The sequence below is a fragment of the Schistocerca serialis genome, chromosome 6 (genome assembly GCF_023864345.2).
Source record: "Schistocerca serialis cubense isolate TAMUIC-IGC-003099 chromosome 6, iqSchSeri2.2, whole genome shotgun sequence".
In the NCBI taxonomy this organism is placed as follows: domain Eukaryota; kingdom Metazoa; phylum Arthropoda; class Insecta; order Orthoptera; family Acrididae; genus Schistocerca; species Schistocerca serialis.
In genome coordinates this window covers 481604767-481616324 of record NC_064643.1, presented here as the reverse complement: position 1 = coordinate 481616324, position 11558 = coordinate 481604767, and the positions used below count along the sequence as shown (strand labels likewise).

Genomic DNA, 11558 nt, shown 5'->3' with positions numbered 1-11558 from the left:
GCAAGAGTCATTGGCTATTGTGTATGGCGTTATCAAAATCCACCACTATTTGTATGGCAGAAAATTCTACTTAGTAACGGATCACAAGTCATTGCAGTCCTTGTTTCATGCAATGAAGCCGGTTCCTGTACGAACTGACCAAAAATTGTAAAGATTGTGTGTCGTCCGACAGCTCAACATGATAATGCGAACGCGCTTTCACTTCTTTCGATTGGCCCTGATACAGACTTTGACGCTTCTGCTGCATCTTGTTGTCATATCGATGCTAAGGATTCAGAATTGCTTCAGTCCTTTCCTCTGAACTATCAGAAAATTGCACAGGCCACGGAAGCTGATTCAGACTCTAACATTTTGCTAAAATACATTCGCACGTCTTGGCCTCACTCTTTGCATAGCATAAAGAACTCTGTAGTTAAAAAATGGTTCAAATGGCTCTGAGCACCATGGGACTTAACGTCTGAGGTCATCAGTCCCCTAGAACTTAGAAGTACTTAAACGTAACTAACCTAAGGACATCACACACATCCATGCCCGAGGAGGGATTCGAACCTGCGACCATAGCGGTCGCGTGGTTCCGGACTGAAGCGTCTAGAAGCACTCGGCCACAACGGCCGGCGAACTCAGTAGTGCGCCGATACTTTGCACGTCGGCATAGCCTCGCTATACAGAAAGGTGTGATTCTTGTTAAAAATGACAGTGGACAGTCTCGTGTCATAATGTTGATCCCCAAAGTTATGCACAAAGAAGTGTTGCAGTTACTTCACCAAGAACACTGCGGGATTGTTCGTATGAAACAGTTAGCTTGTCGACACTGTACTTGGCAGGGCATGGACACCCAAATACAACAGATGACTTCACAGTGTCTCGCATGTGCGGAAAATCAGACCGCTCCGCCACAAAAATTCTCTGTTTGGCCTAAGTCGCAGTCACCATGTCAACGTGTGCACGTGGACTTTGCGGGCACCCTTTTGGAACACTCGTTGGTTGACTGTGGTAGATTCTTATAGCAAGTTTTCGTTTTCTTTGCCAGTGAACTGGACAACGTCACGTAACACATTTCAGGTGTTGTCCTCTATTTTTTGCCTCGAAGGTTTTCCTGTGGTCATAGTGTTGGACGACGGCCTTCAGTTCACGTCAAATAAATTTGAAACATTTTGCGAACGCAGTAGTATACAGCACGTAACTGGTGCACCTTTCCACCCACAGTCAAACGGCGAAGCAGAACGTTTTGACACTGCCTTCAAGCAGCAGGGATCACACGTTGCAACTGTTTCTCGCGTCATATCGCTAGCAGCCACGAGATGGACCATTGCAGGCGAAATTGCTTCACAGCCGCCGCTCCACCTGCTCCACCCTCGTCAGTATCCGGCGCCGAAGGAAGGCCGCAAGTATCGCTTCGCGCCGCATAATATTGTGTCATACAGAGCTTTTAGCGGCCGCCTACGGCGGACGCGAGGCGGGATTCTTTGTCGACTTGGTGCATGCATGTATCTCATTTCAGGCTCCGACGGATTGCAGCGCCGACATCACAATCAAATTCGCCATTGTAATGCGTGCGGTGATTCTTTTGAATCTCTTCCCCCATATTCACGGATGCCGAGGACATCACGGCCACAGCAGCCTCCAGAGGGTGTCATGACGACACCATGGTGACGAGCCCATGGAGACGGAGCCTTCGCCTCCTCTCCCTCCTCTCGTCCTACCTATGGAGCTGGACCTGCCCACGCCTCAGCAGCCGACGCCTTCTACATATTGCTAAGGGCCTCAGGAGATGGACACGTACCCTTCTGGTCGTTTTCCGAAGGACGTTTCCGCCAGAGCGAAGGCTAGATGGCTTGCTACGACCGGACGCCTGACGTCCCCTGCAGCCACAGATTTCAGTCCAGCGCAGCGTCCACGATCCTGCGTTCCCTCCTGTTTTCGTGCTCCTTATACAACGACTGTTCGTCGCTTTGGGTGGGAGGAATGTTCCGGCGTAAAGTCAAGCGCCGGCACGCCGATCCGAAACGAGAGAGCAGCGACGGTTGTGAAGAAGACGTCAACCAATTGCACGCTGACCGACCCCTCTCCCGTACGACAACACGATGGCAGCGGCCTCTATAAGAAGAGGACATGAGTGCCGCGTCGACTGACCGCGGCCGAGCTCTGCAGAAACGTCGAGACCAGCGACCTGGATAGAAGCTTCCACTGTATTACTTCACTTGTACCGGAATCGTTATACTGATTATATTGCACGGTCGCCCTTTGCTTCTGTATTTCTCAAAGTTAAGTGTTGTGACCGTATGGGCTGGACCCTAGACAACTGGAAAGCCATAGCCTGGTCAAATGAGTCCCAATTTCAGCTGGTAAGAGCTGATGGTAGGGTTCGAGTGTGGTGCGACCCTATGAAGCTATGTACCTCATTCGTCAACAAGGCACAGGGCAAGTTGGTGTTGGCTCGATAATGGTGTGGGCTGCGTTTACATGGAATGGATTGATTCCTCTAGTTCAGGTGAATCGATCATTCGCTACAAATGGTTATGTTCGATAACTTGGAGACATCATGTTCCCAGACAGGGATAGAATTTTTATGGATGACAATGCGCCATGTGACCGGGCCACAATTGTTCGTGATTGGTTTGAACAATATTCTGGAAACTTCAAGCCATCCAAAGAGCCTAATGTGAATGCCATCGAACAATTATGGGACATAAGTGAGAAGTCAGTTCGTGCACAAAATTCTGCACCGGCAACACTTTCAGAAACGGACGGCTGTAGAGGCAGCATGACTCAATATTTCTGCAGAGGACTTTCAAAGACTATTGATACCGTGCCACGTCGAGTTTCAGCGATATGCCGGGTCAAAGAAGATCCGACACAATATTAGGAGGTATCCCATGACTTCTGTCACCTGAGTGCAGCGTTAACCACAACAGCTAATCGTGCCGAGTCGTAAATTCTCCGTATGAAATCCTCTACGGTTGCAGACGACAAAGTCTGAAGAAAAAACAGCTACACCATAAAATACAGAAAATCACAAAAACGGCAGAATGTGACAAGATATGTATAGCAAATTTTTTCTGTTTTCGTATCTGCGCATACTTCTCTGAAAACTAGAATCCCATATATGCAGTTAGTAAAGAGCAGTTTTCCTGTTATTACACAGAAAGAAATTAAGAAACCCATTGGTGAAGTTGCAACTGCAGTGGAACAAGTCTGTGTAGAAAAGAAGAAAAAACAATTTGATTTGTAAGCAACAACGGACACTAGAGTTAGCTTCAACCTAAAGATGAATACCGTGTGAATGTATGCTTTAATACTCGTATTTGTACAATTAATGGTTCAAATGGCTCTGAGCACTATGCGACTTAACTACTGAGATCATCAGTCCCCTAGAACTTAGAACTACTTAAACCTAACTAACCTAAGGACATCACACACATCCATGCCCGAGGCAGGATTCGAACCTGCGACCGTAGCGGTCACGCGGTTCCAAACTGAAGGGCTTAGAACCGCACGATTTGTACAATTAAGATATGTGTTATGCAACCTGCTGTAGGTAACGAGACGGCCGGTTCAGATTCTTAGCAGCAATGAATAATAAAATAAGTATTCGTAGTCTTTCTCCAGGTTTCGTTTGACAGCTGTAAACACCTAGAAGTTTCGCCAAGGCCGCGCCACGTGGCTGTGTTTACCGGAGAGCGGGGTGCCGGCTGTAAACAAGAGGATTTATCCGCGGCGGTCGCCGGGGAACAGGTTCCAGTGGCGGCTGTGTCTGCTGCGTGGATCCCGCTGCGCCTGGTGGCAGTGCGACGCTGGCCATGGCTCCGGAAAGCGAGTGCGAGACCGACCTGCGCGTGCTGGCCGCCGGCATCCCGCTGCCGCCCCCGCCGCCCCCGCTCGGCAGGGACCCCGCCGTGCCGCACGCCCCCGTGCGCACGCACCGCCTCACCACCGACCAGAAGAGGGTGAGTATGACGCTCTCGCGTCAGCTAGTTCCGTCTGGGCATCTGTTACTAAACCGCTATCACAGAAAAGAGTGCCAGTTGCAGGTCGTTTATCTAGCGGGTTACAGAAGCAGCAAAAATTTCGTTTCCCATAATTCGCGTGATTGTTGACCGAATTCAATTTAAAAAGCTGCCTTATGCTACTCATTAGGAGGTATAATCTTCTGTTAAAAGCTTACCAATTTTAAACAAGTATTACCGTTAGAGACTATGTGAGTCGGCCGCTGTGGCCGAGCGGTTCTAGGCGCTTCAGTCCGGAACCGCGTGACTGCTACGGTCGCAGGTTCGAATCCTGCCTCGGGCATGGATGTGTGTGTTGTCCTTACGTTAGTTAGGTTTAATTAGTTCTAAGTTCTAGGCGACTGATGACCTCAGAAGTTAAGTCCCATAGTGCTCAGAGCCATTTGAACCATTTTTTGAGACTATGTGTTTTGTCTAGAGGCAGCATAACGGAAGGCTCACAAATTCCCCGACTTCATTCACTCAGTACTTGAGAATGAGCGCACTTAGCGATTTCCGACAAACTTTACACATAATTTCAAACCTTTACAAAACTTCCTCGTTAAAGGAAAAAATCGCTGTTCACGTAGTCGAACTTCAGCAGCAAGCGTGACGTATCATTTTATAGCAATAAAATAGAACGTCACGCTTTATTGCCACCTCTATTCGCAACGTAATTTTCAGACAGTATCCACACATACCATTGAATGTGCCTGTCCAATTACATTGTTGTATGTCACATAGTTCAGAAGATATGGCGTCATATACATTTAGATGCGTCAACAACTAGTTTTCACTTAAAATGTCACGCAGTAATATATATATCACTGAATGTAACTGCAAAATTGTACAACATGTAGTACTGGAGGTATGACGTCATAAACATCGAGATGCATCAAAAACTAGCATTTGCCTGAAAGGGATCGTAAATTACCCAAACTATATTCACCCAGCGTTTCGTAATGATAACGCTTAGCGACTTCCAAAGAACTTTAACCGCATTTTCAAACTTTTCCCAGAATTATTCTCGCTTGCATGCTTCAAATGTACATCAACTCATTTGTAAAGTAACCAGACATTTTAAGCAGTTTTATACTTGAGAGTTCGATTCTTTAAAGAATCGGAGGTTTACTGGTTGATTTAGATTTTCCTTCCGAATTTTTTAATATCTTTTCCTTCTGATCAAATTACTACAGACCTTTTATAGGCGCAGATGAACAGAAAAATCTTCCTTCTACATGTAGCCCTGTCTAGTATCGACTGATATGGTATTATAAATCTATTGAATCTAGGTACTTACATCACTTGTTTTTTTAAATCTTTATGTTGATCAACTGGCGTCGTGTAACAACTTCATTTGTTCAGTTTTATTATTGCTTCCCTTTTTCGAGTGCCTTTCCATCTTCTCCTAGGGTTTCCTTTCACTTCATGTGTCCAAGTTCTTATTATGTTCTGCATTGAAACCCTTCCAAATGTAGTATCATGTCTAGAAAGGCTTCCTTCTGCTATTTCTGTAATACTGGCCCATTTTAGTTCTTTTCTCATGTCCATATTATTGTTGAATTCTCTTTCCTGAGGTGCAGAATTTATCCTCGTTAGCCTTAACTCACTTTATTTTTGTTTACTTGTGCGCTTATTTCAACCGGCAATATTAGAACAACCGAGCGCCCTCCTACGTCTGATCAAATAACTTTAGAAAATTGATATTGTTATGTACACAGAACGTGTGATGTACGTAATAACAGTCATAACAGTAGTTACGGAAACAAAACATGCTGTTTCAATAAGGTCAGTTTTGTTAACTTTTTTTTAGATTTATTATAACGTAACGTTCTTCTCGAATGGGAGAATGGACATGATAACAGAAAAATCAACAAAAGTAATGTAATCGATTTAAACCAGGTGATGGTAAAGGAATTGTAGTTGAGTTATGCCACTTGGGCAGCAAACTAATTGACGTAGAAGCAGAGAGTACAACTACGTAAAACACAGATTAACAACAGTCAAAAAATCGAAATTTGCTAACGTCAAACGTTAATTGAAGTGTTATGAACTGTTCTCAACAGGTATTTATCTGTATGCTAACCTCGCACAGAAGTGAAACCTTGACATTAACATCTTAGAAAGGAAAGAATAGACTTCGCTACAGAGCAATACTGTATGCTACCTGAGCAGCTCTGATTGCTAATAACGAGGTACTGGATCTAAATTGGAAGAAAAGAGATTTATGGCACAGCTTCACCTAGAGAAGGAATCAGCTGATAGGACACTACTGAGACATCTCGAAACAATCAATTTGGTAACTGAGTGAATTGACGAGCGTAAAATTTGTTGAGGGAGACCGAAGCCTGTCTAGAGTAAGCAGGTTCAATGGATGTGGAATGTAGTACTTACGCAGAGATGAAGAGGCTTGTACATGAAAGATTAAAAAAATGGTTCAAATGGCTCTGAGCACTATGGGATTCAACTGCTGAGGTCATTAGTCCCCTAGAACTTAGAACTAGTTAAACCTGACTAACCTAAGGACATCACACACATCCATGCCCGAGGCAGGATTCGAACCTGCGACCGTGGCGGTCTCCATGAAAGATTAGCTTGGAGAGCTGCATCAATTCAGTTTTCAGACTGAATACCACAGCAACAACAGAAACGTCTGGTGGCAGCACAGAAGTAATCAAATCTAGAGAAGCAGTTAACTAGACGAGGAAAGAGTGGGACAGTAAGGCTAAGAGATGCGGCAGAATGGTGAAAAAACAGAAATACACTCTAAGACAAAAAAAAAAGAATTATCCGAATGTGATGGAAACGGGTAGGTGTGATATAAAGGTAGAGACCAACAAATAACTACAATATCAGAAAAATTGGATGATTTATTAAAGAGAAACAGCTTCACAAATTGAGTAAATCAATATTGCGTTGTCTCCATTATGCAAGCATTGAGTTGTTGGATTTCGTGAATAACGGTAACAACACTCAACACTGTGTGACCCTTTAAATTATTATAAAAATTATAACAGTTCAAAAGTCAAGAATGATGATGTGTTTCCAGAAGGTAGCTTTATGATGGTGCTGTTTTCGCAACTACCGTTTTCACGTCAGAATAGACGCATCTTCAGGTTTATAATAATTACATTTCCATAATGTAGGTGGACAATTACGCAGTCCCGGCTTTCAGGAAGTTATCCACGTTAAGAGTCAAACCACATTGATGGATTGTCATTGAGTACCCCAAAAGATTCTTGTCAAAATGTGCAGAATATGACCGCTGGAGAAACGCTTGGACTCTTTAGGCTCTTTAGCCTTACCGTTACACTCTAAGCACCATTTTAAACAGTTTTACAGGATCTGCTCATCGATTAATTGTTCTTCAAAATGGATGTGTACTTGCGCGTCTTTAGCAATACTATCTCACCACGTACGAGAACCAGAACCTCATGATGTCTCAAGAAATTTATGCAAACGATCTTTGGTACCACCAAGAAATTACATCCCAACTTATGAACCTGGCAGGTAAATTCCATCTGCATATGCTGGCTCATGTCGATTCTTTTGCCGACAGTTATCCCTTTAACCTTGGCCTTCTTTAAACCTAGCATTGGCCAACTATTGTTCTCAGTACATCTCAGTACGCTACATCCAAGATGACGGAATCTGACTACCGTTGTCCAGAACTGCTTCCAATTCAATTCCTCGTATCAACACAGTGATTACCTCGTGAAAATTTTATGCACTGGTTCCTCTATTTCCGTTTTCCTGTCAGTTGTCTTACGTCGCAGTGACACACTACTTGCATTGTTATTTGCTGGTGGATTGGGAGACCGAATTTCAACGAACTCAGCCTGATGCTTTGACCTACCTTACCCGTTAAAGCCCAGCCCACACCGGTGACCCTTACTGCATCGGTAGCTGTTACAGCTTGTGCTGATGTAGCCGAAAATGTCTCTCTCCTCGTGATCTGAAACAATCACTGTCCCATTCGTTGTAACATTTTTCATTCAATGTTCGTGGTGTAAGTTTATGGTTTGTTTTGAACGTTTCCTAAATGTCCTCTATGTCAATTTTGTGAGATGTAATACATATATCACAAATAAGGTTCATCTCTGCACCTCCCGGACACTTTTCTGTCGCCCTCCTGATGTATACAGGGTGTCACAAAAAGGTACGGCCAAACTTTCAGGAAACATTCCTCACACACAAATAAAGAAAAGATGTTATGTGGAAATGTGTCCGGAAACGCTTAATTTCCATGTTAGAGCTCATTTTAATTTCTTCAGTATGTACTGTACTTCCTCGATTCACCGCCAGTTGGCCCAATTGAAGGATGGTAATGTTGACTTCGGTGCTTGTGTTGACATGCAACTCATTGCTCTACAGTACTAGCATCAAGCACATCATTACGTAGCATCAACAGGTTAGTGTTCATTACGAACGTGGTTTTGAAGTCAGTGCAATGTTTACAAATGTGGAGTTGGCAGATGCCCATTTGATGTATGGATTAGCACGGGGCAATAGCCGTGGCACGGTACGTTTGTATCGAGACAGATTTCCAGAACGAAGGTGTCCGGACAGGAAGACGTTCGAAGCAATTGATCGGCGTCTTAGGGAGCACGGAACATTCCAGCCTATGACTCGCGACTGGGAAAGACCTAGAATGACGAGGACACCTGCAATGGACGAGGCAATTCTTCGTGCAGTTGACGATAACCCTAATGTCAGCGTCAGAGAAGCTGCTGCTGTACAAGGTAACGTTGACCACGTCACTGTATGGAGAGTGATACGGGAGAACCAGTTGTTTCCGTACCATGTATAGCGTGTGCAGGCACTATCAGCAGCTGATTGGCCTCCGCGGGTACACTTCGTTCATCCAACAATGTGTCAATCCTCATTTCAGTGCAAATCTTCTCTTTATGGATGAGGCTTCATTCCAACGTGATCATATTGTAAATTTTCACAATCAACATGTGTGGGCTGACGAGAATCCGCGCTCAATTGTGCAATCACGTCATCAACACAGATTTTCTGTGAACGTTTGCGCAGGCATTGTTGGTGATGTCTTGATTGGGCCCCATGTTCTTCCATCTACGCTCAATGGAGCACGTTATCATGATTTCATACGGGATACTCTACCTGTGCTGCTAGAACATGTGCCTTTACAAGTACGACACAACATGTGGTTCATGCGCGATGGAGCTCCTGCACATTTCAGTCGAAGTGTTCGTACGCTTCTCAACAACATATTCGGTGACCGATGGATTGGTAGAGGCGGACCAATTCCATGGCCTCCACGCTCTCCTGACCTCAACCCTCTTGAATTTCATTTATTGGGGCATTTGAAAGCTCTTGTCTACGCAACCCCGGTACCAACTGTAGAGACTCTTCGTGCTCGTATTGTGGACGGCTGTGATACAATACGCCATTCTCCAGGGCTGCATCAGCGCATCAGGGATTCCATGCGACGGAGGGTGGATCTATGTATCCTCGCTAACGGAAGACATTTTGAACATTTCCTGTAACAAAGTGTTTGAAGTCACGCTGGTACGTTCTGTTGCTGTGTGTTTCCATTCCATGACTAATGTGATGTGAAGAGAAGTAATAAAATGAGCTCTAACATGGAAAGTAAGCGTTTCCGGACACATGTCCACATAACATATTTTCTTTCTTTGTGTGTGAGGAATGTTTCCGGAAAGTTTTGCCGATCCTTTTTGTAACACCCTGTCATTAGCAGCTGAAATTGTTTCCTGTCCTATTGTTAACACAACACTTTCAAATCAACGTTACTAAAGACTGAACCTGCGACTTCGCACTCAAGAGCTTGCTTGTGAGTATCAGGTTGCCTTGACAAAGCCGGCATCAAATAAATAAGATGTGAGTGACTATCACCTGAAGAGGTCATTCTCTAAAAATGCATAATCATGGCTGGGTGTGCAATGATTGCTACGATCGTACAAGGAAACAAGGGGTAGACTCTACATACGAATGCTTAAACTCTTTCTGTCATGGATGAGCCCTCAACTCTGAGACAAAACACTGAATCGCATTGTCGAACCATGTATAACAAATGCGAATCGAAAACACCTAATAATAATTCCCATTAGAATGGACGATTCAAGGTGACAAGGCCTGCATGCTCTGCGACCTGCTGGTAACAACAACTCGTCAGTGATGGTGTGATGAGTTGACTCTTGAGATAGCAGGCTGTGGCTCCCGCAGCGTCTGCAAGCCAAGTCTGTTTTCGTCCGCGTCTCCCGAACCCAATCCGTCTTCTTCCCCATCTCCACCCAGGTTTCCCCCAAAATTTTACATTTCCTCTCTGCTCTGCACAAGGTACACGCAAGTGCTCTCCCACCAATGGGAATTTTTCCGCCAATGTTTAAGGAATAAGATTTTAATAAGCTGTGGTTTAAGAACCCATATAGTAGATTTTTTTAAATGTACAGGATGACTGCCTCCCCGAACGTGAAATTTTGAGAACTGGAGTTCCAAACTTCCATCTAGCTGTTATCTTTCCAAGTCACCCAAAAAGCTGCCTTCCCATGTTGTAAGAGAAATAAATTTGCTGTCTACATGAGGTGGTGCCTAGATGGCGCCCTGTGTCCCCTCAAGCAGGAGAAGAAAAAAATGCTAAGAGTAACTGCTGAACAGCTTTCCTACATAAGCAACAAGATGACTGTCTTTCGACCAGCCATGCATCCTTCAGTTCTCTCGGAAGGCCGATCGGCGAAAATACACACCACCCGGCTGTCCTTTGACCAGAGGTACTGACTCTTTACTTACTTATTTAGCATTGGTTCAAATGTTCAAATGTGTGTGAAATCTTATGGGACTTAACTGCTAAGGTCATCAGTCCCTAAGCTTACACACTACTTAACCTAAATTATCCTAAGGACAAACAACACACCCATGCCCGAGGGAGGACTCGAACCTCCGCCGGGACCAGCCGTACAGTCCATGACTGCAGCGCCTGAGACCGCTCGGCTAATCCCGGCTGCTTAGCATTGGTCCGAACGCACGACATTGTCCCCCATACTGAGATTTTTGTATGGAATTCCCAATTGCAAAGTAATAGGGGGGGGGGGGGGTTGCAGTTCTACAGAATTTTAGTTCTACACACACCAGCTATCACCATAGCAGGCAATAGAGTGTGTCCAGCAACGTTTACTTGTTTTCTGCGGTTAGGTCATTGTCCCCTAATCTGAGAGGTCCAAGCGGTCAACCCTTTAGAAGTCACCCTTTCTCACCAGGCACTGCCCCAATACGCGAGTGGCCTCCCTTGCTGCCTGCTTTGGCACAGCCAATACTTCTCAGAATCATGCAACTCATTAAATAAGGGATATGCAATTAAATATATAGACTGGAAAATGAATTGAGATACATATTAGCATCTCGATATTTGCAGTGACTGAAATCCCCCATGATGTCAACACAGATATCTAGCAATCGGTTCAACCATCGTATGGTCTTTGGTAAATTGGTGTAGCAGCAGTCAGAAACGAAAATTATGAGTCCAACACTTAAATGATACGCTTCGAATTTACTAATTCCAGGAATTAATAAAAACTGCACTAAATTTAG

The 11558-nt window shown here is 44.5% G+C and overlaps 1 protein-coding gene across 1 annotated transcript in view; it reads left to right on the top strand.

The window, feature by feature from the left end:
• The first annotated feature begins 3771 nt into the window (after positions 1-3771).
• LOC126485129 (urocanate hydratase-like) overlaps positions 3772-11558 on the top strand; it is a 390077-nt gene continuing 382290 nt past the window's right edge. Inside the window, exon 1 of the mRNA XM_050108773.1 lies at positions 3772-3947. Coding sequence (XP_049964730.1) covers positions 3801-3947 — 147 coding nt within the window. The 5' untranslated portion in view covers positions 3772-3800. The remainder of the gene's footprint in view (positions 3948-11558) is intronic.